Here is a 27,521-nt window from a genome sequence, read left to right as displayed (position 1 = left end):
CCTATTGACCGCCTCCGGTGTAAGGTACGTCCTGTGTATACTGAACAGCTGGATCTGCCGGAACCTCATATTTCTGGGTATACACACTGGGCTTCTCAATACCCGTTCCCATTCCTTATCTTCTAATGGTCTCCCCATGTCAGTCTCCCATTTGTGTCGGAGAGGCTCCGTGTGATCGCTGCGTGGGTACGCAGCGACGCCGCAAACCAGCGGAACAGATGCCTACCTCGCCCAATAACGTGAAGGTATTGTATGGTAAGGTGTTGGTGAGGCTCTGTGGACATGTCTCCCCATTTAGCTGTCAGGGTCGTGACCAGTGAGCGATGCAGAAGGAATTGGCCTAGTGGCAGCCCCTCCTCCTCTATCAGTGAGTCATATGGTATAAGTGTACCATCTCGATACAAAGCTCCTAGGGTCTGTATGTCAGCATCTCGCCAGTGCGTGAGTGCAAGAGAGGTGAGTGTCCTTGTCCCGCTAGGGGAGCCCTCCAGTGGCAACGCCGGCGCGTATGGGGTCAGAGCTCTGGTGAGAAATAGGCTTCTGCAATAGCATTTGTATGCCACCTTCAGGAGGAGTGGTGCTGGCGCTGCGTGCTTAAAAGCTGGGCGGAAGAGCATAAGGAGCCGCTCCAAAGAGTAGGGGTGCAACGTAGAGGCTGTGTCTTCTCAGCCTTTATCCGCAAACCAGCGAGCAATCCATTTCAGCTGCGCAGCCAGATAGTAGTGTTCTAAGCAAGGCGCTGGCGGTCCCCCCTGGTCTGTCGAAAGGTACAGTTTTGCTGATGACATCCTGTGTCGACTGCTCCCCCAAATGAAGTCCCGAAGCAATTTGGAGAACGTGGCGAAAAATGCCGCTGGTACATATAATGCGTTACAACAAACAAATGATGGACGGAATGCTGACAATGCATACATTCTCCCCCAGTCAAGAGATCTGGGTTAAATCCATCGTTCTTTTGCCCACTACACCACCCCAGTTTAGACATGGCCATATGCAAATCAGTCTTGACCCTGTGCCTCATGGGAACAGTCCAGCCCGAACTGCCAAGCCATGTCTTCCCTGGACCGGAATCAAGCATCCTAGGACCGGTTTCTGGCTATCAGCCGTCATCAGCCAGGATAGCTTGACTCCAGTGGCGTAGTGAGCACGGGTCCCACGTCTGGGAATACCCATCCCACTTAGGGCGAAAAGTGTTACAACAAACAAATGATGGACGGAATGCTGACAATGCATACATTCTCCCCCAGTCAAGAGATCTGGGTTAAATCCATCGTTCTTTTGCCCACTACACCACCCCAGTTTAGACAGAAACCGGTCCTGGGAAGCTTGTTTCCGGTCCAGGGAAGGCATGGCTTGGCAGTTCGGGACTGGACTGTTCCCATGAGGCACAGGGTCAGACTGATCTGCATATGGCCATGTCTGAACTGGGGTGGCAGAGTGGGCTAAAGAACGGTGATGGATCAAACCCAGATCTGTTGACTGGGTGTGAGTGTTTGATTGGTTCTGATGCTCCATCCATCACCACCCCCTTTTGTACCGCTTTGTTCGCCATAAGTTGGCAGGGTATGCTCAGACGTGAGTCCCTTGCTCACTTTGCCACTGGATTCGGGCAAGCCTGGCTGAGGACGGCTGAGGTGCCAGAAACCGGTCCTGGGAAGCTTGTTTCCGGTCCAGGGAAGGCATGGCTTGGCAGTTCGGGACTGGACTGTTCCCATGAGGCACAGGGTCAGACTGATCTGCATATGGCCATGTCTGAACTGGGGTGGCAGAGTGGGCTAAAGAACGGTGATGGATCAAACCCAGATCTGTTGACTGGGTGTGAGTGTTTGATTGGTTCTGATGCTCCATCCATCACCACCCCCTTTTGTACCGCTGGTACATATAATGGCAGATTGGCAAAGTAATACAGGAGCCTGGGGAGAATCACCATTTTGGCTAATGCCACCCTCCCTGTGACTGTCAGTGGTAATGTGCCCCAGAAACGCATCTGTGACTTGATGGCTGTGAGAGCCCTGCCCAGGTTTCCGTCAAAGAGACGGCTGGCGATATATCTGTATCCCCAGGTATCGGAAGGTGTTCCCTTTCCACACCACCCTCGTTCCATTGAGGGTGTAGCCCGGGTCCTGTCTCCCTTCCCCAAACGCATAAAGGCAGGATTTACTGGCGTCTACCCACAGCCCCGATACAGCAGCGAAATCCTGCAGTATGCGGGCCGATTGTGCCGGGATATTTTCGACGTCTCTCACATAAACCAGCAGATCGTCTACATAGAACGACACCTGGTGTACCGCATCTCCCAGTGGTATACCATCTCCCATCAATGCACGCAGGGCCACCGCTAGAGGTTCGATCTCTAGCGCAAACAGGAGTGGTGACAGCGGGCACCCCTGTCTGGTGCCTCTGCAGATAGGTACAGCTTCAGATATATACGGGCCCAGCCTTACCCGAACCGTGGGGCTCTTATACAAAAGGCCAACCATCTGCAAGAATTCCAACCCCAGATCATAACGTTGCAACAGCGCTGACAAATACCTCCATTCCAGACAATCGAAGGCCTTTTCCAGGTCCAACATCAAGAAACCTGCCCTTGGCCACTCGTTTATACTATCTGTCGCCACTCTAAAAAACCTCCGCCGGTTCAGTGACGTGTTCCGCTTGGGTACAAACCCATTTTGGTCACTGGTCTAGGGCTGCAACCACTGGTGCCAGCCGTTCCGCTAGAACTTTAGCCAGTATTTTGTAGTCTGCATTAAGAAGCTTCAGCGGTCTGTAAGACCCCAAGACCGTTGGATCTAGGTCGGGCTTCAGCAGGGACACCAAATACGCCTCGCGCATCGAGGGGGGGGTAGTGTGTTTTCCTCCAGTGCTGTGGCGTAAAGCGTGCAATTGTGGCACCAGGGTCTCCCGGTAATCTTTATAAAATTCGGCCGGCAGGCCGTCCGGTCCTGGCGTTTTCCCAGATGCCAAGGCTGCAATTGCCTCCCCCATCTTCTCCAAGGTGAGGGGGCAGTTAAGTCCTTCCTGATGTACGTCCGAGGCTGCAGGCAACTGGAACTGTTTGAGGAATTCCTATATCTCAAGGTTCGTACCTCTAACCCCTGACTGATATAGCCGCGCATAGTGGTCCACCATGACCCTATGAATCTCCCTTTGTGTGTACACCAATTCTCCCTCCCGTGTACGTATAGCAGCGATCGGAGCACGAGGACCGTCTTGTTTTAGCAGCCAGACGAGCAAACGGCCCGCCCTGTCTGCCGTGGCGTGTGTGCGGGCTGTGTGGGCTGCATAGTTATGACAGCGCAATTGCTCCAGAAGCTCCGCGTGCTGTGTCCGTAAATCCTCTAGTCGATTTGAGTGCCTGCCCTCGCCCTCTCCCTCGCGCTCGTGTTGCAACAGCTGGGATTCAAGGCGGACGAGGGCCTTCGATAACGGTTTCCGTATATTCCATGTGGCTCCTAAGCATTGCCTCTAAGTGTTATTTTGAGGGCGTCCCACTCCACCAGGGCGCTACCTGCCGTGCCTTTGTTAAGTTCAAAATATGCTAGGATAGCTGTCCCTAGTGTTGAGCGAAATTCTGGATCCTCCAGCGCAGCAGGCTTGAGGCGCCATGTGGGAATAGGGGGCCGATCAGCCTCCCAGCAGAGTTGAATCCGTAAGGGGTTATGATCGGAGTGCGTCCGTCCCAAATATTCCGAATCCTCAACTAACGGTAGGAGAGACTGGGACCCCACCACCCTATCTAGTCAGACATGCAGGTTGTGCATCGCAGAATAATAGGAGTAAATACGATCAACTGGGTGGAGGACCCGCCACATATCTAATAGTGTCCAGTGTAAGAGCCAGTCTGTGAGTGCCTGCGCGTTGGACACTGCCGACGTGGCACGAAGAGGGGGAAAGGATCTGTCCTTGTGTACGTCAAGCACTGAGTTGAAATCGCCGCCCAGCAGCCAGGGGAGACCAGCATATGGGTGACCACCAGCGACAGCTGCGCCAGGAATGACGGTTGATCAACATTCGGAGCACAGATCGAAGCCAACAATATGTGTTGATCATTGAGTGTTCCGCGTACCAGAGTGTACCTGCCTTCAGGGTCTACTACCACATCTGTGCTAACGAACGGGACTCCCGCCCTCACCCAGATGAGCGTGCCCCTGGCATGGGCAGAGTACACCGTGCCATACACCTGCCCTCGCCAGCGCCTGCGCAGTCTTTCCAGCTCCGGCTGCGTGGTGTGTTTCCTGTAATAGGGTGATTCCAACCAAGTGTCTTTGGAGATAAGCTAATATAGAATATCGATGTGTTGGCGTGTACATTCCGCCAATGTTCCACGTAATTATGTTGTCATTGCTGGGGTGTGCAGACTGTTGGGAGGCCAGGTGTGGGGTGTGTCGTAGTAAGTACTGGGCTCGTCCGAGCATGTGTGAACCGGTCTGTTGTAGCCATAACAACTTATGAACTGTGACCAACATAACTTGTGGGGCGAACTTTGCGCGTCTGTTCGTCCAAACTTTGTAACCATGCATAGATAGGAACCAGGTCAGTGTGTGGCCTGGTGGGATGTGTGTGTAGCCAACAATCTGCTATGACCATCCCCATCATACCCCTCGTGTGCGGTGCGCCACGTAGAGTGCCATTAGTGAAGCTCACCGAGGTAGAAGTGCTCAAGCGCAGATGTGAGCGACCTACGCTCGCGTCAGTGCCACCTATACAAAGATCCATCGGGTGTTTTAGTCATAAACGCAGCATGTCTCGGGCAGCAAACAACCAAAAGTGCGCATACAATGTCCCCGCTGAGTCCCCTCGCCCCCTTACATAATCAACAAACCATTATAACCCACAATTTGGTACTTGCGTACGCAATCGTCTACAATATCCATTACAGCAACATCTTCATCCTAGGATCTCATCTGCAGTCTGCGGAGGGACCACCGGCATGTGTAGCTCATCAGAGAGCTTGGACGACGGTGTCGACAAGCTGCTCGACACCACCGTGCGTTGCGTAGGAGAGTCCAGGCGAGCCTGAGCACTCTGGGAGCCAAATGTCGTGACCGCTTCCAGTACATTTTGACCCTCTAGTCGCATTCTCTCCGGGCTTGGGGCCACCTTTTTGGGCGTTGCTCCGCGAGACGCCCTCTGTCTTTGGCGACGTCTGCTTCTCTTGCCTGATGCCGCGTTGTCAGCCGGATCCCGTGGCCTTGTCCCCGTCCAGAGGCCGGATACTTCCAACCAATCCTACACCTCCGTCGGCGTGTCGAAAAAGTGAGTTTTGCCTTTCGCAACCACCCGCAGCCTGGCAGGGAACAGCAGGGAGTACGGCAGTTCCAACTCACGAAGTTGGCGCTTCACCGCCATGTAGTTGTTTCGGGGCCGCTGCGCCAGGGTGGTATAGTCAGGGAAAAGCATGATGCAGCTGTCATTGACAATCAGGCTATCTAGTTTCCGGGTTTCCCGCAGCACCACGTCCCGGTCCCGGTAGTTAAGGAGTTTGAACAGGAACGGGGGTGGCCGCGCTCCCGGCTGAGGTCTCTGGGTGGGCACACGGTGAGCTCTCTCCACCGCGAAGTGTTTTGAAAGTGTTCCCTGTGGCAGGAGGCCTCGCAGCCAGTTCTCCACATAATGTTCAGGATGTCTCCCTTCTTCTCCCTCTGGCGAACCCACTACGCGTTTATTGTTACGATGCGAGCGTCCTTCAGCGTCCTCCGCCCTGTCCTCAAGGGCATGTATCCGCTTCATCATATCTTGTAATGCAGCTGCGTGACTGTGAGTGACCGGCTGAAGAGCCTTGAGCACCTGACCTTGTGCGGTGACCTTCTCAGTTAATTTGCGATGATCCGCATGTAGAAGCGTGAAGTCCGAGGTGACCTTATCGATCCGAGTTTCCAAGGATGTCATGGTATGTTCGAGAGCAGCCCCTAGTTTCTCTACCGCCACAAGGACTGTGTCCATTTTGGCCGCCAGTGCTGTGGTTGTCGGCTCCGTTTCACTCGGCTCTCTCAGATGCGCGGAATCTAAGTTGCCAGCTCGTAGCGGTCCCTGCTGCATCGTGGCCCGCATATGGCCCATCACGAGTTGTTGCGCCGTGGGGATTCACAGCCAGTGTCCAGCAAGGTCTACACACCAACGATTCGACCGTGGCAGCAGGTCAGCTCAGGGGCCTTCCGCCGCCAAGGCGCGTGGCACTTGGGTTACACCAACCAGGGCCGGACTGGGAACCAGAACCGGCCCTGGCAAAGTGCTCGGCCACCCCCCACCCTCCCGTTGTGGGTGCGGCCGAGCTCTTTGCCAGGCCCGGTTTTCGGCCGATTTTGTTACAGGGCCGATTTTGCAGCTCTGCTGCAAAAACGGCCCTGTAACAAAAGCGGCCCCCAGGAGCCCAAAACCGGCCACCACCCTTGCGGCGCACCAGGGGATTGCCCGGTGCCCGCTACGGCCAGTCCGGCCCTGACACCAACAACTGGCTGTACCGATCTCAGCCGCAGCCAGCAGGTTCCCCACTCGATCGGCCCCGCAGTCACTGTTAGGACGTTCCGTCCTATCAATGACAGCCAAGATGCTTTCGCCGTGTCAAGTTTTCTTGTGATTCGGTCCACCACAGAACGCGATCACCGCAGAGTTTGCCATGTTGCAGGAGCCGCCAGGGATCACGAAGGCAGCTCCAGAGGCGCACTCCCTACCGGCGCTCCCGTCCAGCCCACCGTGCGATGAGGGACTACTGGTGGCTTCCCGATGCGAGCTATGGCAGGGCTCTAGGCACCGCTCTCACTCCCGAGGTCCCCGGCAGACTCGGTCCCCACGGCTAGGAGCCTGCGTCCCTTGCTGCAGTCGTTCGTCACAGGACGCATCAGTTGTGTGTTGCGCACCAGCAGACTGGCAGCGTGCACCAGCAAGAGTGACACCCGAAACCTCTGATCTTGTCTATTGCTCCCAGCTGGATCGCTTCTCTAGGAGGGTCTTTTTAACTGCTTGTGGCGGCAGTCATTGCCAAACTATACGCCGCCGCCGAGGCACTGGGGAGATCCGTTACTGCATGGTTGGGATTCGATTTCCATCCGGGACTGGGCGGAGCACGGTGTGTGAAAGGGCGGTAATCATTAGACCACAATATTGTCGTTTGGGCACATCTCCTGGGTCGGTGCATGTGTCGCGTGCCTCACCCTAAAAGTAACAACACAGTGAGTAGAATGCGCATCTGCAGTGAGAGGAGTGCGTTTCTCCTGCACTTCCCCCGGACGAGCTGTTGGGTGTCCGTCGTGGTATGCAGAGTGCAGGTGCACCAGCGGGAGATGCCCCGATTGCCTCCACTTCATTCCCAATGTCACTTACACTTCCCGGAGGTTGCCGTCCTCACACATAATTAGCACTGTCTAGGCTTCACCCACTGCTGCCATATAGGTCTCCCCTCACATCAACTTCTGAGTACACTGCAGAGCGCCCGGGCTTTGGAGCTCATCTGCGTAGTTCACCTCCGTGTCCAGGGTCTGCCAGCTCAGCTCTCTGTGAGCACCACCTCCGCAATGTGAGCCGACCGCCCGGCCGGCGCTTCTGTCAAAGTGTCCCTCGGATCTATCACTCAGGCGCCTGTTCCGTGTAATGGAGGCACGCAACGGCGCGGGTCATCCGTCGCGGCGCTCGATCTGATTCCGCAAGCAGGGCTAGATGCACAGTTCACCCCGGTGTGTGAGGCTCAACCGTGCCCCGGGCCGCTGCTCACCGTCTCCACCAGCACCCCAACACTACTTCTCCTCGAGGTCTCCTTTGGGCCAAAGCGGGCCCGGCAAGGCCACGCCGGCCTCCGGCTGATCAATGATCTTGTCCCCACTCGAGCCCTGCCCCGACACGGGCAGGGACCGCTCCCGCCTCGGGGGGTCGCCCGCTCTTCTCACCAGTGCAGGCGCTCCAGACCGCAGGTCCTCATGCGGCGGCGATCCGGGGGGGTGCACCTCCCCGCACTCCCGATCCATGGGTCACTCTGTCGGGCGCCACACCTGCCGCAGTGCAGGTGAATCCACTCCACGGAGCGGATAGGGGACCACAGGCGTCACCCACACTGTATTTGCGGCGCCAATCGGCCCAGCAGCACCAGTGACAGCCGTTCAGCAGGGTCCTCCCAGGTCTCAGGCCCCCATGCGGCGGTGATCCAGCGGCCGCACATCCCCGCGCTCCCGCTCCGAGGGCGCTCCACCTCTCGCAGCAACTCCGCACACATATTCACTCCTCAGAGTGGGGCAGGGAATCACAGGCCTCACCGGCATTGCGTCTTCAGTACCAATGGCCGTAGCAGCACTAGGGACTGCCGCCCAGCAGGGGTCTCCGCCGCACTGCCTCACCTCGCAGAGGCCGCGACTGCGTTTTCGGCCATGATCGCGTCCTCAACTGTGGAAATCGCTCAAGAAAGAATTTCCCGGTAGCAGCTTCCCTTCAGCTGTCTGGCGCTACAAGTTGCGGGTGTGGATGGCGCACTTAAAGGAGAATTTTCCCGGATTACCGGGGATGTCGGCCGGAGCGCTACAAGCTCACGTCCGCCATGTTGGCTGGCTAGCCACCGTGTTTTGCACTCATTTATCTGAAGGATCCAAATGTCCAGATCCTACATGCCTATTCTAAGCAGGTTTTATAACATCAGCACCCATGGCTTACCTTAAATAAACAAGTTGTGGACGGAGTGCCCACACATTGGACTTCCCCGAAGCCTTTGAGTACGTACTGTAACATACTGATGAGGGACCCGAGCTGCGCCTTACATTTGGGTTGAAAGCGGCACCACGTAGAAATAAGTTGTTCTGTTAGTGATTTAGAAAGCACAGCAAGTCTCGCAACATCCCCACCTCAGTTTCTTGGCATTGCAGCCAGCTTCTGAGAAGCCTGTGTGCTGCAAACAGTAAACTGAAAAACTACGAGTTCCTTCTGAGGGCAGAGGGAGAGCTTAACTTGCCGATGAGTGTGCAAATTTGAGGACGCTAGGGATTGTGGAAGTGAAAGCAGAGCTAATAAAACAAGTTGACAAGGGAGAGCGAGGGTGAGACAGGCAGTGGAGGAGCAAGCTGAATGAACAACAATAGCCAAAGGCTGGTAGGAGCTTTCAAAAAGCCCCTGTTGTATCTCTAAGTGTATGTTGTGTGAGGACAGCTGTTGCTCGACCGTAGCGGTCTATAGGCGATAACTGAAAACAGCTCCCAATGAATGCTCATGCAAACACAGCAAGATAGAAGCCAAACCTGGCAGGTGACAGGGAAAGCTGGGAAAGAGTCACATACATTTTTCAAAGAACTCAATATGGACTAGTACAATGATGCATATTGCGTTTGAGGTCAGGAAACAAAACAGAACATGTGGACTCCCTCTGTACAGGAAGTTTTTATTTTTCACGTTTCCGCTCTATTAAATCATGCCATTCAGGCGTGAGGAGGGTGGTATGTGGAAAGACTAATAGTTGCCAGTTCCATATTGCTCACCTATAATCCCTGGCCGGCATTATGGAGGACAAACATGGCGATGTTACATTACAGCTCACGCCGTAACCAGGACTGCGCAAGCGGCTTGGTGGCGCTAACAGAACTCAAGAGTTCCTCTCTGCGGAGGCTGTGTAATGGAGGTCTCCGGTCCGGACCATGAACAGCGGGGGGGACGATCGGTCCTTGAAGTACAAAATTGTGGAGTGGAGTAAGGGGACAACGAGACACTTCTAAGCCAAGGCGCATTTATTCTTTCAAGAGGGTGTGGCTCCCTAGGTACCCTGGGGCAAGGAGGATATTACAGAAGGAGGCGCGCGAGACTCGGGAGTAACAGAGTTCCACTGTAAGCTTGAGTGAGTAACACTACAGTGTTAAAGGGAGTATAAATGGCAAAAGGAAACCAGGAGTTGTATGCGCGCGCGCCAACATTTTAGAAGAGGAAAGTGGGAGATTTTAAGATAATAATAGAGTGAATGTTTTCCTGCCATTGACTTCTATTGACGGGGAGGCTATGTCAGGCGGAAGCCAAAATAAAGCCATTTTATGCTCTCGTAATTCCAACCCATGTCGTACAATTACGAGGAACTCGTAAAATCAGAACCTGAAACTTTGGTACTTTAGCTTTTTAACTTGGGAGTGTATGCTCAAAAATCAGCGCTCTCTTGGTTTTATACAACGTTGTAGCTCTTGTTCCATAATTGAGCCTGTTTCCCAAGCTCTGTTCATGCGGCGATGATGAAGCGGATCCTTTACTAGAAAAACTCTAGAAGCTCCAGAAGTAATGCACATGTGTGTTGCAGCCGAGTGCAGCAGCATCCGAGAGAGGTGGGGGAAATCATTTAAAAAACAAGCATTTGCAATGTAATCGGTTCTACTGCATTGCAAATGCTTACGTTTAAAACTGAGCACGAAGCTGCTTCACGGACACCGTGCTCCGTTTCTTTATATATTTCTTGAAGGAGGGAGTGGGAGAAGGGAGGGGTTAGGGGAGGGGATTCACGTGCTGTAAGGCTAAATGAGCCATTACAGAAAGCCAGGTGGGGGCTGCGCACGTGCACGCTTGCGTGAACGCAAGCGCTAGGCCACCAAAAGCCTGTGGCAGCACTTTTAAAACGCCACTCCTAAATGTCTCGCCAGAACAGCGCAAGCGCTGGCTCAGGCGAGACCTATAAAGGGCACTTTTTGAACCAAGTACTACCTTTTTGCCAAATTTGGTGTAATTCCGTTCAGCACTTCGGACTGTAGTCGTGTCTAAAGTTAGACATGGGAAATAACATGGAGAAAACACGTTTTGCGACCCCCCTTTTTTCTCAGCCCGCACTTGGCGAATCACCCCAAAACTTTCAAGATAGGAGCTGATCGGAGTAGGCCATTAGTTTTGAAAATTGCGCGAAGATTCGTCAACCGGCACCAAAGTTATTGGGAAAACAAAAAATGAGTTTCCTATGGAAATTAGGTCCTAACTAAAACTACTTACTGGCGACCGCCAGTAGGTAATAAATATATATGCACACACATATCTCGCAAGAGGCTGTGCTCCATTGCATTTAGAATTCATGCTCACTTGAATTATATTGACCTAATGTAATAGGAGTGGCAACAGGCAACAACACTGGACAATAGCCCATCTCCTGTTGTATACCATAATGTAAAATAATGAATTTGGTCCAACTAGCACATAGTAATCTTCGAAATCCTTTGTATGTATTTATAACCATTTATTAGCAATTGCAAAATATAGTTATTAAAATCTTTCTGTAGAACTCATTTAGCAGCATAGTAACCAGCTAAAACATGATCATTAATAGCAAAGACAGTGTCTAGCACAATTCACACTCCTACAAGATGACACTTCCCAGTGGGTGCATCATTCTGCTTTTTTCTTTTCTTTGTTTGATGCTGTTGGGAAAGCAGTGGCACTCATTTTCTTGCCCCAGACCACCTTGGCTTGGCACAATCCATTGATCCTAGCTTTCTTAATGTAGGACAGTCTTGCATACTGAGTCACAGATATTCACAGTATTAACTAGCCCGTATGCTTTGAAATTGTTTTTAATCAGAATCATTATCTCCAGTGTAACACTTTAGCCTGTGGATTTTTGCACAGATAATGGCAAAGCGCTGTGATGTATGCTGAAGCGGCACAGAGGATGGGGGCTCAGAACATTACTTCTCTTGTGGTTTATTTTGCAGGTTTGTGATGAACCAAATGAACTTCAGAAGAAGGTCTGTGAGCTAGCTGAAGTGGTTCGAAATGCTAGACATCTGGTCATATACACAGGAGCTGGGATCAGTACGGTGAGGATACTTCAGGAGGAAGGCAGCAATCAATCAAACTTCAGGGGTAAATGGGTGGTGAATAAGAGCAAGGGATTATGTGCAGAAGATGGCTATTGGGATTCTGAGCAAGGGGGATTCCATGGAACTCTGGAAAAATGAGGTTGAGGCTGAGGTGCACATATGAAGCTGTGGAGGAAGGGCATCTAGGTCAGCTTGACCCCAAGGAGAGGGGTTAGAGGTACATAATGGGTGTAATTCACCCCCAAGGATGTACATTTCCGTACAGATCCCCTATGCATGTAGCAATATAAAAAATTGTCATATTTGCAAGCGATACAAACTGCTCTGGGCAACACCCAATAACGTTTTAAAGCAGCACCTGGCTACAGTTCAGCATGCAGGGGCTTTCCCTCCTTAAACAAGTGTTAAACCATTCACTGCCCTCCCCAAATTAATCCTTAAATCACTAGTAAGACATTCCTGTTGGGCGAGGTAGAATCAAACTTGCAAAAGGAGGCGATTCAGGTAGTACCACTACAAGAACAAAGAGCATTAGATACATTTGCTCTAATGTGTCCACACCTGCAATAGATTCGCTCACCACAGATGAAAACAAAAAGTCCTACAGTACCGTGGACTCAGTCGATAAGTTGATCAGTGATTTGAGTGTACATTTTTGTCCAAATTGACCAGTTGCCATCAAGTGCAGTATAGCATGCATGGCATTAATACTCGAAGCTACATCATGAGCAGGAAAGCCTTGATTCTTACCTATCCTGTGCTAGTCAGCTGCACCACAAATACATTAACTGTCTGTACTTCAATCCCTGACAAGGCAAACGTTTGACATGCAGACCCCAAGTCACCCAACAACGTGGCCTGGGAATTCCCCAGAATTTTGATATCTGAATCGCCCTCGCCAATGCATGTGCGCCATAATGGAGGCATGAAAATCAATTAGACTGTTCTGCAAATTGGAATTTTTATGTTCAAGGCATATGAGCTGCAGATTACACACTGTGCATAGATCGCCATCTGGTGTTGGGCCCGGATGTTTGCAGTTGTTTTTCCTCTTGGAAAGTCTTTGGAAGTCACGAGGTATGTGACTCCTCCTTTGGATCGTATTGCGCATGGGCTTCGGCTCCATCCTCAGATTGTTTTTTTCCGCTATCGGGCTCGGATGTGATCTTCGCGCTCCGGTTCCGAACAGTTGCCATTTCTCCAATCGACGCGCAATCCTCCCCCCTTTTCGTAGTATTGTTTTCGATCGCGATCTCCACACTCGACGCGGCTCTCATCGATCCAGACCTTCGATTCCAGTCGTCGACCACGGCCTTCGGGCCTACCCAAGCTCCGGTCCTGGCTAATGGAAAGGACTCCATTCAAAATGTGCCCTCGATGTGGGTCCAAATTCCCCCACACCGATTTCCACGAGGTATGCGAACACTGCCTCTCCCCTGAACACGAGGCTCGAGACTGTCCGGCGTGCAAATCCTTCCGGTCCAAAAAAAACATTCGAGACCGAAGGGCAAGAAGAACTATGGCACACTCGTCGACAGCGATCCCAGACGACATCTTCGGAGAAGGCGTCGACGCTCCAGAAGGGCAACACACCGACGAGGGCCTCGTCCGCGCCTACGAAGCCGACGAATCAGATGTTGAGGACATCACTCCGGCACAGAGGGTCGTGAGTACCGACATCCACCCACACTCTCCATGGCATCCAAAAAGGCTTCGGTCACGCCTTCGCCCCTGGGCCTAGGCACGACCAAGAACATTGCTTCCCACACCGCACCTTTGGGACCGGTAAAGCAGCCTATCAAGCCTTCCGGCGGCTCGGACTCGAGCCAGCCCACCGTCGGTGCCGAGAAACACTCCTCCGCACCGACGCCGAAAAAGAAAATGGCCTCCTCCTCGGCACCGATCTCCATACCGAAGCACTCGGCGCCAAAAACAAGCACCAGCTCCTCGGTACCGACACCGTCCCCGGAACCGATCAAAAAACACCAGGCCATCGACACCCATATCTCGGAGCCGAGTGACCAACCAGCCCTTCCAAAGCCGCATAGTTCAAAACAACAGACTAGTGCAGACTCTAAAACAAAAAAACCTACGGCCCGATGCCTTCGGCGCCGACGGACAGGCCACTCTCTGAAGATCTTTTTAAGCCTGATCCATTGTAAAAAAACACTGGTCAAGGATCCTAAGACTGGACGTTTGATGCTCAGCATCAAAAAGAGACAGCTGGACAAGCCTGCCCCAGCTCCACCTCCAAAGAGAAAATACTTTGCCACCTCCCCTTTGAGAATACCTTCACCCCCTCCTCCACCCCCTCCACCTCCCCCTCCTCCACCCACCCCTCCACCACCTCCTCCTTCTCCCCCCCCCCCCCCCCCCCCCCCCCATCATTCCTCCACACCCTCTCCGGATGATAATGATGATGTCTATGATGACATAGGGGATGAGCCCCATGACCAACCTACAGGGGACCCCACTCCTACAGGCTGCCCAGACCCATGGGACGATTGTAACATTCCTGACATCCCTAACGTCCCGCAGGATGATCTCTACCCTTCGAGACCATCCCCACCAGAAGACTCATTGGGGTTCAACCACCTACTCCAGAGGGCTGCACACTACCACGGTGTGGATCTCCATACCGACCCCGTGGAGGAGGACTTCCTCCTTGATACTTTCGACACAACACACAGGACCACCTCCATCCTGCCTATGCTCAAAGGAGTTATCAAGCACGCGCCGGAGGTCTTTAAAGATCCAGTCAGGGCCAGGGTCATCAACCCTCGCATAGACAAAAAATATAAGGCCACCCCTACAGATCCCGCCTACATCAGAGGGCCAACACCACTAGATTCCCTAGTAGTGTCTACAGCACGAAAGCGGGCAAACTGCCAAGCATCAGGCGAGTCACCACCACCTGATAAAGAGTCCAAACTCTTGGACGCATCGGGCAAGCGCACTGCATCCCAGGCTGCCAACATATGGCGCATCGCAAATACACAAGAGCTTCTGGCAGGATATGACAGGGCACATTATAACGAACTAGAAGCCATAATGCAACACCTCCCTGACTAATATAAAAATAGAGCCAATGAGTTAATTCAGGAGGGCATAACCATCACCAATACCTCCATCCGCTGTGCCCTAGATGCAGCTGACACTGCCTCTAGGGCAATTAACACCAGTGTCCTCCTCCGTCGCCATGCCTGGCTAAGGATTTCAGGTTTCAAACCAGAGGTGCAAGCTTCCATCCTGAACCACCCTTTTGACCAGGAACATCTGTTCGACCCAAAAGTGGATGAGGCCCTAGAAAAAATTAAGAAAGACACAGATACAGTGAAGTCTATGGGAGCCTTACAATTGCACCCTCCCAGGCGCTCCTTTCGCCGCTCTTCCTTTCGAAGCACATCCAGAGGCTACTCCTCTGACACCGCTTCCACTTCCTATAAAGCCCCTACCCAATCCACCTTTACAAGGGGTTACCAAAGAGGCGGCTACAGAGGCAACAATAATAAAGGCAGAGGCAAGACACCTCCCGCTCTGCCTCCACCCCTACCCAATGACTTCCCTCCACTCCCCCTAGACCATCCCACTCCAGTCGGGGGCAGACTCCACAATTTCCGTCCTGTCTGGACTACCATCACCTCAGACAAATGGGCAACACAAATAATTTGGTCAGGCTACTGCCTCGAACTAACATCTACCCCCCTAAACATTCCACCCAAACAACGCCCAATGTCACAGGAACATTTAACACTACTAAAGCAGGAGGTAATCTCCCTCCTACAAAAGGGGGCAATAGAACTAGTTCCTACCAACCAACAAAATATGGGGGTTACTCACTATATTTTCTCATACCAAAAAGGGACGACACGCTAAGGCCCATCCTAGACCTCCGGTCCCTGAACGAATATATACACTCGGACCATTTCCACTTGGTCACACTCCAGCAGGTACTTCCACTGCTCTCCCAAAACGATTTGATGGCCACTTTAGACCTCAATGACGCCTATTTCCACATTCCTGTTCACAACGCTCACAGGAAGTTCTTCAGATTTGTAGTGGATGGCCAACACTATCAATTCAAAGTGCTCCCATTCGAAGTCACCACAGCACCACGAGTATTTACCAAGTGCCTAGCAGTAGTGGCAGCACACCTGCGGAGACAACACATCCATGTCTTCCCATACCTAGACGACTGGCTAATAAAAGCCAGCTCATACAACCAGTGTGTACAACACACGCACGCCACTATCCAGCTACTTCATGAACTGGGCTTCACAGTAAACCACGCAAAGTCCCATCTGCAACCGTCCCACGTAAAACAATACCTCGGTGCCACCATAAACACCTCGAGCGCTAGCCTACCCCAGTCCTGCCAGGATAGCAAGCATTCAGGCTCTACGCGCCAAATTTCAGCCAGAACACTCTCTTCCAGCTCAAGTGTTCATGCAACTAATAGGAATGATGGCCTCTTGCATATTCATAGTTCCTCACTCAAGACTCCAGATGCGTCCTCTCCAAGAGTGCTTAGCGCGCCAATGGAACCAGGCCCAGGGTCAATTGACAGATCTGGTGTTGATAGACGGTTGTACCCATCGCTCTGGACCACCAAAAACCTTTCCAAAGGGCAACCGTTCCTGGACCCGGTTCCTCAGATAGTACTAACAGCGGACGCATCACTCTCCGGCTGGGGAGCTCACCTACTACATCACACCATGCAGGGCAGGTGGACACCTCAACAAAAGCTACTCCACATCAACCATCTGGAGTTACTAGCCATAATTTTAGCCCTAAAATCCTTTCAAACACAAATCTCAGGCAAGGCAGTCCTAGTCCGCACAGACAACATGACAGCCATGTACTATATACAAAAACAAGGAGGCACACACTCTCCACAGCTCTCTCGGCTAGCACAGAGCATATGGAGATGGACCATACCCCAAAAAATCTTTCTCCTAGCCCAGCATGTCCCAGGAGTCCAAAACACTATAGCCGATCTCCTGAGCAGACAAACTCAACAGATCCACGAGTGGGAACTCCATCCACAAGTTCTTCACCCGTACTTTCAAATGTGGGGGCATCCACAGATAGACCTCTTCGCCACCCATGAAAACGCCAAATGCCCAAGCTTCGCCACCAGGTATCCACACCCATTGTCCAAAGGCAATGCGATATGGATGAACTGGTCAGGCAGATTTGCGTACACTTTTCCGCCTCTCCCACTCATTCCATTAGTGGTGCGCAAACTACAACAACATTCCCTTACACTAATCCTAGTAGTTCCGACTTGGGCCATACAACCGTGGTACACCACACTGCTGGAACTATCCGTAGTACTGCACCAAAAGTTACACCTCTCTCCACACCTCTTAACCCAGAACCATGGAGAGATCGGGCACCCGGACCCAGCTCAGCTCAATCTTGCGATCTGGCTCCTGAAATCCTAGAATTCGGTTATGTAAATCTCCCCCCAGACTGTATGAACGTCATTAGAGAAGCTAGACGACCTACCACTAGAGCTTACTACGCAGCCAAGTGGAAACGATTTGTAGTCTATTGTCACAGCAATAACTTCAATCCCCTAGATGTGTCCATTCAACACATCATATGCTATTTACTACACTTACAGAGATGCTATCTAGCCTACACGCCTATTCGACTGCACCTTGCAGCCATAGCAGCCTACCTACAAAACAGGCAGCACCTATCACTCTTTAAAGTACCTGCCATAAAAGCCTTCATGGAAGGCCTTAAAAGAATAATTCCCTCCAGAGTGCCACCCTCACCTATGTGGAACCTAAACATCGTTCTCACCAGACTAATGGGGCCTCCCTTTGAACCTCTACACAAATGTGAACTTCAATTCCTAACATGGAAAACTGCTTTTCTTGTAGCCATCACTTCCCTCAGAAGGGTCAGTGAGATACAAGCAGTCACCATTCAAGAACCTTTTCTGAAAATGCACCATAACAAGGCTGTTCTCCGTACTAATGCAAAATTCCTCCCTTAAGTCATTTCTCCCGTTCACCTAAACCAATCTGTGGAACTACCCGTATTCTTCTCGCAACCACAGACCGTTGCAGAAAGAGCTCTCCACACATTAGATGTCAAACGAGGCTTACTCTACTACATCGAGAGAACACAACCTTTTCGTAAGACCAAACAACTGTTCGTTTCCTTCTCACCACTACATAAAGGCAACCCCATCTCCAAATCTTGGATAGCTAGGTGGATTGTCAAATACATTCAGATTTGCTACCACAAAGCAAAACGAACGCTATCTGTTCCCCCTAAAGCCCACTCTACACGTAAGATAGGGGCTTCCATGGCATTCTTAGGGAACATCCCCTTAGATGATATCTGCAAAGCAGCTACATGGTCAACACCGCACACTTTCACTAAACACTATTGTGTAGATGTGCAAACTAAGCAACAAGCTAGTGTGGGCCAGGCTGTACTCAGAACATTGTTTCAAACCACTGCAACAGATACTGTTGGTCGCCGCTAAAGATGGGTACTGCTATATAATCTATGCACAGTGTGTAATCTGCAGCTCATATGCCTCGAACGGCAAATGCTACTTACCAGTATGCATCTGTTCTTGGCATGTAGAGCTGCAGATGTACACACGCCCACCCGCTGCCCCGGCTACCTTTATCTGTTCCAGTTTATCTTATTTAGATACAACACACATGGGCATCTTCACTGTTTATTACTACGCTCCATCATTTCCCTGCTGGCGAAAAACAATCTGAGGATGGAGCCGAAGCCCATGCGCAATACGATTTCAAAGGAGGAGTCACATACCTCGTGACTTCCAAAGACTTTCCAAGAGGAAAAACAACTGCAAACATCCGGGCCCAACACCAGATGGCGATCTATGCACAGTGTGTAGATCTGCAGCTCTACATGCCAAGAACAGATGCATACTGGTAAGTAGCATTTGCCTTATCCTTTCTGGTGGCAAACCCTGCCACCTTCCTCACTATGTACTCCTCATATACTTTAACATTTGCTCCTTTTGTTGAATGCTTACTTAGGCCATGCATCCATTTGAATACACTTGTTCCATACTAATAGCAAAACATCACTATACAAATCTTTGTTGACATAACTATATCCTCACTGATTCCACTTCACTGGCAGAATTTCTGTATTACCAATTTCCATTTATGACCCGGATTCTCTAAATCAGCATTGAGGTTTTTGTCATTGTATGTGCCTTTATTTGCACCTGCATTTTACTTGATCATGCAGTTACTTTTGTGAATCGTGGCAGTGTTTGTAAATTCCTATTTTACGGGGGGCGTGGCTACGAGCTTCAAGATGGCGGTCGCACCTTAGGTGTGCTCCGGACCCCTCCGTCATCCGCTCTGCCATCCACTGCCATTGGGATCGCCTGACAACTTGTGCCACATACCTTGCTGCCTGGGGACCTCCGGAGCTCCGTTTGGGGCGCTGGGCGCCGACTTGGGACCGTGTGGGCTGCCCTGGTCTCTTTTACCTGCCGCGTGGCATCCCTCAAGATGGCGGCCGCTGCCGCAGTGATCACGGCGCCGCTTGGCTGAACGTGGGGGCCTCCCTCTGTGTCGCAGGACTTGGCCGAGCTCCCTTCCTGCAGGACCTGGCCGCCCTGAGTTCCCACGCTCTGCATTGCTGGGAGCGACAGCGGCGACATCAGCCGCAGACTGAGTGGTGGAGGATTGGTGGCATCTGGTGACCGGCGGCGCCCTCGTCCTTGGCTTGTCTGCCCTTTCAAGGCGGGTCCTGTAACGCCTTGCCGCGGCACGGCCCCGCGGGGTGCCCCTTTGCCCGCCGGCTGCTTGCTGTGACCCTTTTGAACCAGTGTGAAGGGGTCCGTGAGCGACAGAGCCTCTTCTGCTGCCCCCGAGGCCTGGCCTGACCTTGCTGGCGCTGCAGACCCACTGGGGGAGAAGACTCATTGCTCCTCCTATTGGCGCTGTGTGCTGCCGGGGGTGAGGCCCACCCCTGCTGTCCCCTGAGGCCCGGACTGACGATGCAGGCATCGCGAGCCCCATCGCTGGCGCGGCCCCTGGTTGGGTTGGGTCTGGGCTTGGTTTGGCAGTGCCGGTCCCGCGGGCTTACGCCAGACTTAAGGAGTGTAGGGAGCAGCATTTCATCATTGCCCCTCGGTGCCCAGACGGATACCATTAGCGCCGTGGGCTTTGGCCTGCAGCGCGAGTTGTTGGAGCAGTGATCTCGAGTTGCCCCGATGGCCCTGGCGGACATCACCTGTGTTTTGGGCTGCCGCCTGCTGGGCAGCCTGCTGAGGACGGCCTCCCCAGTCACCCCCTGGGCCCCAACAGCCACCATTGAACTTGTGGACCTTATTTAGCTTTGAGGCCACTGGGAGTGGAGAACTTGTGACATCTGCGTAGGACTGGCCTGCACACAGCCTGATTGGCCCCGCTGATCCCTGGGCCCTAGCCGCTGCTGCAGGCGCCGGTGGCTGCCGGTGGGTGATCTACGGCAGGCGGAGTGTCCCTGTGAACTGGCCTGGAGGTAAGGAGTGGGGGTGCGGAGACGGCTGGGGTGAGGATGCGGCCGTCGATAGGGCGGCAGGCAGGGTGCGGGGGGCCCTTGGATAGCACGGCTCCTCCTCCCCCCTCTCCTACTCTCCCTCCTCCCCCCACTTCCGACACGCCTCCTACGACCTGCGGCGGAGGTGCTCCCGTCCTGCCGGGCCTCCCTTCTCTGGGCCTGGGGTGTGGACGGAATTGCTCGGCCACCACTTCGGGCGGCGGTGACCACCCAAACCCGGTATGGTGGTCTGATGACGCCCTGGGGGCCCCGACCATAGCCTCGTGTGGCGGTGTCTGTGTTACCTCCTAATCCCTTCCATGGGCTTGTCCCGGATCGTTGGTCACTGCTGCATTCCTGGGATCATCTGCCTGCACCGGCCCTTTATCCCTGGACCCGCCGCGACGCCGAACCCTTACAGATACTCTGTGTGGCTGCCCGGCGGAGTGTCTGGTGGCCTTGGAGGGGGGGCGGGGCCTGCATGCGGCCCTGGATCGCTGCCCTGCTCCTTTCTTCTCCCTCTACTTCTGCCACACTTTTCAGGCGGCGGCAGTTTGATCCAGGCCGAGTCTTAACATCTGCTGTTTGCTCCTGCTGACATCCGGCCCGCACATGTTGGCTTGTCACCTTCCCACCTTCCCACTGCGGGTTCTGCGTGTGTGGACTTCGAGCCCGTGATTTCCTGGGGGTCGCCATGGCCAGAACGGACAGGTCAGCGAAGACCCCTGCCACCCAGACGAAAATGGACCGCTTTACCACCTTGGAGGCGGGGGCAACCGAAGGTGCGACTGAACAGGAGGCTCCTCCGTCCGCAGATTTGGCCACCATTCTCCTGGCCATCCATGCCTCGCAGACGTCTGTGGAGGGTAAGATCGCAGAAGTGCGAGTAGACGTGACTCTCCTTCAACAGGACCTCCGAAACGCCACGGCTCGGATTAAAGAAACTGAGGCCCGGATCTCCGCTGTGGAGGATAACGTCCAGCAACTTAAGGGGCAGGTGGCCCGCCTCCAGTCGCACACTCCAGAGTTACACCGTCGGGCGGAGGATGCCAGAAAAACAGATCCCGACGCAATAACCTCTGCCTGGTTGGCTTTCCGGAGGGGGCTGAGCGGGACCGCGCAGTGGACTTCCTGGAGAGATGGCTGTGGTCGTGGATCCCGGAGGACTCTTTCCCTGGTTCGCGATCGAGCGGGCCTACCGGTTTTTGGCCCCCAGACCAGCGCCGGGCGCACCTCCCCGCCCATTAATAATGCGGGTTCTCAACTTCAAAGACTGCGACGCCATCCTGTCTGAAGCTTGCAAACAACAGCGGCTACGCTATGAGAATGGTGCAATCATGATCTTCCCAGACTACACTCGCGAGGTCCAGGGCCAACGCCGCTCCTTTGGGGAGGTCAAGCAAAAGCTGAGGGCACTTAACATTTAGTATCCGCTCCTCTTCCCAGCCCTCCTACGGGTGGTGTTCACTAACAAGATGCTGTTCTTCGATAACCCGACGGAGGCCTGGACCTGGGCAACGGAGAGCGCCCCCTGCGGGCCGAGGACCGGATTCCGGGCTTGGACGTAGCAGAGAACAGACCTGGCCACCTTGCTCCCTTCGCTTCTCAACCTCAGCGTAACTGCTCCCGCAAGCGCCGTGGACAGAGGAGGGCCCACTCTGACTCCTTGCCGGGCCATTCGCAGCAACCATTATCGCTCTCCAAGGGACCCTCGGCCGGAAGGCGCGCCAGCGCCTCCGGCCGATTGGATGGCGGTGGTGCTTCGCCCGGGCCCTCGACGATTGACCTCCCAGACTCGGACCTCTCCCGAAGCCCGATGCTCCTGAGGGACCCAGCCTGAACTGGTCTCTGCCCGCCGGGCCTGGCTCCGCGGCCAGAGACGGTGCTTTAGCTCAGAACATTTATCTCCTTCCCGATGGACTCATAAACACACATCCGGACATGAGGATGGGCCCTCCACGCTTCCCCATTCCCAAGCGTTTGTTTGGTTGTTTACCCATTGGTTATTGTTAGGGCGACAGATGCTTCTGTTCTCAAAGTGTAGGGTGGGGGTGGGAGAGGGGTTGGGGGGGTGGGACCGTTGTCCCGTGTTTTGTTATTGTTTACTATTGTTTTGCTGTGCCAACACCCACACGACACTCTGATCTACTCCTATATGGGTCCACTATCCATGGTCCTTCCCACCTACACGCTTTTGCACCTGCTCCGGGCCCCGCATTTTCCGTTGGCTCTCCAGGGCCCGACGAGCCACTGCAACGATCTCCAGCCCCCATGACTGACACACCATCTCCAAAGGCAGTCCTCCATATTTTTTTTTTTGTTTTTTTTTATTTGTTGTAAATTCTGTTTATTAAACTTAAAACAGTGGTCATGCGGTACAAATACATGTTTCAGACATTTCCATAACAGCTTTCCTGTACAGGCAAGTCCTCCATATTTTATCATGGAATGTCAATGGCCTACTAGACTGCCACAAACGACCGGCCGTACTGCGTTACGCACAGCGCCTCCAATATAGGAGTGCTTCTGCTTCAGGAGATGCACCTGATGGGGAACCACTACCCCTTCCTAGCTCGTTACGGCTATGATAGGGTTTGGCACTCGGGCTGCGCTCGAGGTTCTCGTGGCGTGGCCATAATATTGAAACGCACCTTGCCCTTTGTACTTACACAAGTTATTCATGACCCGCAGGCCACGTTCATGATTATTTGCGGTGTACTGGGGTGTATCCCCCTTATTCTTGTGTCCTTGTACTCTCCTCCCTCGATGCTCGCCACGACTCTAAAACAATCCACCGCTCTGCTGCCCACCCTCCCCCTGGGGTCCACTGTTATTGGGAGCGACTTTAACGCGGTCTCCACCCCGCTTCTCGACACGACCAGTCCTCCATCTACTTCCAGGCTGGCGCAAGCAGAACAGCTAACAAACTGGGCTGAATCCCTGGGCCTTTGCGATGCATGGCGTATCTGGCTCCCACATGCTAAGCAGTTCACGCACACCTCCGCCGCACTCCACACGCAGGCGCGCATAGATGCAATTTTCATTCCGTCTACGAACTGCACCGCGATCCAAGATGTCTGAATACTCCCGAGAGGTATCTCCGACCATTCTCCGCTGCTCCTTAGTACAGGGGCTCCTCCCCCTTACTCGCGCCCAGTGTGGCGGTTGAACGATTGGTTTCTTCAGAACAAGGAATTCAAGAAGGTGGTGGGATCAGAACTGAAGCAGTACTTCGCCACCAACGTGGGGTCGGTTTCTTCTCCGGGTACCCTGTGGGAGGGAGGCAAGGCCACTATTCGTGGATCTGCCAAAGGCCACATCCAACATCAGCAGCAGGCCCAACTGCTGCAAATCACCTCACTGGAGGTGCAGGCACTGCGCCTTGAGCAATCCCCCTCTACTGATGGCATCGCAGCTCACGAGTGGCGCCTCACAAGCATTCGAGCTGAAATCAATCAGCTCTCGTTGGAGGCCGCCAAGCTCCTGTGGAGATCTTCCGTGGCCAGAGATTATGGCTGGGGTGATAAAAACGGCACAATCCTTCGTAGGCTCGTCACGTATCCCAGAGCGAACCGCATTATCACAGAAATACTAGATCAAGAGGGGTCGACACAACGGTCCCCGGTGGCTATGGCCGGCGCTTTTGCCTCCTTCTACCGTCAAATTTATGCCAAACGAACCTCGGCACGGTCGCTCGGTGAGCTGATGGACGCCGGGGGTGCCCACCTCCCTCAGCTGGATTCTACTGCTCAAGCCGCCAGGTGCTGTATCCTTACTGGGCACTCCTCATCGATTTTGAGAAGGCGTTCGACTCCGTGGACTGGACGTACCTAGACGATGTGCTAGCTGTGATGGGTTTTGGCCCTTGCTTCCGTCAGCTGGTCGGGATTCTGTACGGCCGGTTTCAAGCGCGCGTCTTGGTCAATGGGGTTCTTTCCGACGCTTTCCCCATTAAAAGGGGGACGAGACAGGGATGCCCCCCTCTCGCCCCTTCTCTTCGCCATGGCGATGGAGCCTCTAGCGACATTGATTCGGTCTGAGCGTCTCGTTTGAGGATGAAAATCGCCCAACTCTGAAATGGACATGATCGCTCTTTACGCGGACGATGTCCTGCTCTTCTTAACCGAATCCGCCCTCGTTATCTCCAGATCCTGCGCTCTTTCGGGCAAACCTCCAGCCTCCGAATGAATTCTAATAAGTCGGTCCTGGTCCCACTCCATCTTTCCAGAGAATGCTACAACTGGCAGTCCATGATTCTGCTTCGGCGTCAGTCTTTTAAATATCTTGGGATCTGGGTCGCTCTCCTCCCAGAACTGGGATGGTCCCTCAATGTCACCCCGCTCGAGAAAAAAAGCTAAGGCGGATCTCCACAGATGGCAGACACTACCCCTGAACCCCTTGGGACGGGTCGCCTTGTTTAAAATGATGACTCTTCCCAGGTTTCTTTACGTCCTCCAAAACACCCCCTTCTGTTTCCCACGGGCATGGTTTCGGGAGCTAGACACAATGGCTACTAAATTCCTCTGGGGTGAGGGAGGGCCCGGCTGGCGTTAAACACATGCCGAATTTCATCATTCGATGGGGGCATGGGGATGACACTTGTATCTATACTACTTGGCGACTCGTCTACTGATTATACACGACTGGTTTAACGGGGGCTGTTCTGACCCGGCCTATAGGCTTGAACTAAGTGAGCTCGGCCTTCCCAAAATCCAATCCCTAATGTACGGGAAATCCATCCCATCCACCTTGCCTGACGTCACGCGCTCCGCGCTCTTAGCCTGGCAGGCTGCTCTAACACATACTCAGTGGACACACAAACTCACCCAACACATGCCTCTATGGCATGGTACGTGGCTCAGGGAGGTCAGTGGGTTACAGGGGTTTCGAGCGTGGGATCTTCTAGGGATCTGTCAGCTCGGTGATTTGTGGGCAAGCGGCCATATGCGCTCTTTTAAAGACCTTCAGTGCAGATATTCCCTGCACCCATCACAATTTTATAAATATCTACAACCGAGACACGCCCTCCACGTACACATACCGGGCGATACCAGGATCCCTGAATACAGTCCCCCCCGAAGCGCAGATTATGCTAGGCGACTTGGGGAATGGGGGTATTTCCCGCATCTACCGGAAACTGGTCAACAACACCCCGACCTCACTAGACCGACTCAGGTACCAATGGGAGGAGCGGGTAGGTCAGTTGGACGAGGACTGGCGTGATGCCCTCATGTCACCCACGATGGTCACCACTTCCATCCATGCATAGAGCCTACTTAACCCCGAAGCGCCTACATCGAGCCAGCTTCTCCCCATCCGCCTTGTGTGCGAGATGTGGTCAAGATCCGGCCGACTTCTTCCACATGGTGTCGGAGTGTCCCCAACTAGCTCAGTTCTGGGGCGAGATCGAAAGTGAACTGACAGAGGTCCTGGGGTGGGAGGTTCCTCACGATCCATGTCACTCCCTTCTCTGGATTACAGATGGTCTGGACGGGTCCAGAAACGAGAAATTATTTTACCACACAGCTATGGTTGTGGCCAAGCGTGACATAGCCGCCTCCTGGAAGCTTCCCACACCACCAGGTTCTGAGAAATGGCGAAGGGGGGTGGATTGGTGCGCGGCACAAGAAAAACCCATGTATGAGGCACAGGGGTGTCCTAAGAAATTCCGGAGGTTATGGGGCAAATGGCTGGGTGCCGTGGTGTAGCCTGAACTCTATACCTGCTGTTTGTATTCACTGCTGCAAGTTGAGGGTTTAAAAGCGATGTCTTTGCTCTTTTAAGTGTCTCGTGTCACTATTGGTGCTATCCAATGTCGTATTGCTGGTGCGTGTTCTTTGTATTTTACATGGATTGTTGTAACGGGAACCTTGGTGGTTAGTCACCATATACTGTAGTTCCCCATTCCTGGTTTGTATTGGCTTAGTTTTTCACCAATATTGAAAGTAGCCTAGATCAATGAATCATGCAGGACTCCCCCCTCGCTCCCTTCTCCCCTCCACTGGTTTTTGTCCATTCAAGTAACTTCCATCCATATACTCTCTCATTCCTCCCTACTTCCCTAACCATCCCCTCTTAATCTTTTGACAGTTTTCACTCACTCTAGGTCAGTCTCTCAGGCCCTTCATCCTCCCTCAACCACTGAACCGATGCGGATGCCCTTACTTCTAATGTACCATTTGACACATTTTGCATCTTACCTCGCCTTCACAAACACTATCATCCAAAGATGCCACAAAAACACTGGTCAGCATCAAACTACAACCATTTGTTATCAGACTGTTGCATTACGACACCAGCACAATGCTAACATACATCTACAGTGCCTTTTCACACCATTACACTACCATCACCAGCACACCACCCCAACTCTACAGCATTGCATCACACCCACCACTACACTATAAGCTCTTACCATAGGCTGAACCCCAGTGTTATGGCACATCAACCCCCACTTCCATTACCTAGCTACCTCCTTGTACTACCAATGCTGCCACCAGACTATACTCCAGAATTACCAGAAACACCCTTTGGATTACTGTGTTGTCTGTCCAACACCACCACCACGCTACCAATCTCAGCTTTGCACTACCACTGCCTCCAAAACTTGAATCCCCACAACACTGTACTTGTACCTCACACCACAACACTACACCTCCCTCAGCATCCCTTATCCAGCAACTCATCACCTCTTAGTTTTGCACTATTCTCTAGCATCACTTCAATACTGCCTCACTACCACCTAATGACCGCTGCACCACTCCTACCTCTATGCGATCTTCTCCCACCAGAGCACCACTGAAACCCACAATCCTAACCTGAACAGTTCACTTGCTGCATGCCAATAACACAGCATGGCACTACTCCTCTGTGACTGTGCTGTCACCTCACAGCTAATTAATGCTGCCTCCTACAGTGGACATCACCCTTCAGGACCAACCTACCAACCTCAGTGACCAAACTACCAACCTCCAGGTCTACTACAGAAAGACACTTATATGCCTAATAACTTAGGGCTCCCGGTTTTATGGTATTTATTTTTTTGCCATTTCCGTCTGTATTTATCCATATTTATTTTTTGGGCATTTTTTCTGTATTTATCCGCATTTATTTTTGCCACAAGCAAAAGACGACGCTACAGCTAGTATTTTCCCACATTTATTTCAGTTAAAAAAAATACATGTGCAACTGCTTGTACACGGACACAAGAGCTGAGGGAACAACAAA

At 52.9% G+C, this 27,521-nt stretch overlaps 1 protein-coding gene across 3 annotated transcripts in view; it reads left to right on the top strand.

Annotated features, from left to right (window-relative positions):
* SIRT7 (sirtuin 7) overlaps positions 1–27,521 on the top strand; it is a 157,071-nt gene that overhangs the window by 91,613 nt on the left and 37,937 nt on the right. For 2 of the 3 annotated variants that reach the window (XM_085617543.1, XM_085617542.1), the window contains one exon: positions 11,646–11,750. The exons of the other annotated variant lie outside the window; for it this stretch is intronic. In XM_085617543.1, coding sequence (XP_085473669.1) covers positions 11,646–11,750 — 105 coding nt within the window. The remainder of the gene's footprint in view (positions 1–11,645; positions 11,751–27,521) is intronic. 3 annotated transcript variants of the gene reach the window in all.

Source organism: Triturus cristatus, chromosome 7 (assembly GCF_964204655.1).
Source record: "Triturus cristatus chromosome 7, aTriCri1.1, whole genome shotgun sequence".
Classification (NCBI taxonomy): Eukaryota; Metazoa; Chordata; class Amphibia; order Caudata; family Salamandridae; genus Triturus; species Triturus cristatus.
Note: the sequence above shows the minus strand (reverse complement) of the source record. Positions and strands in the feature narration are given on the sequence as shown.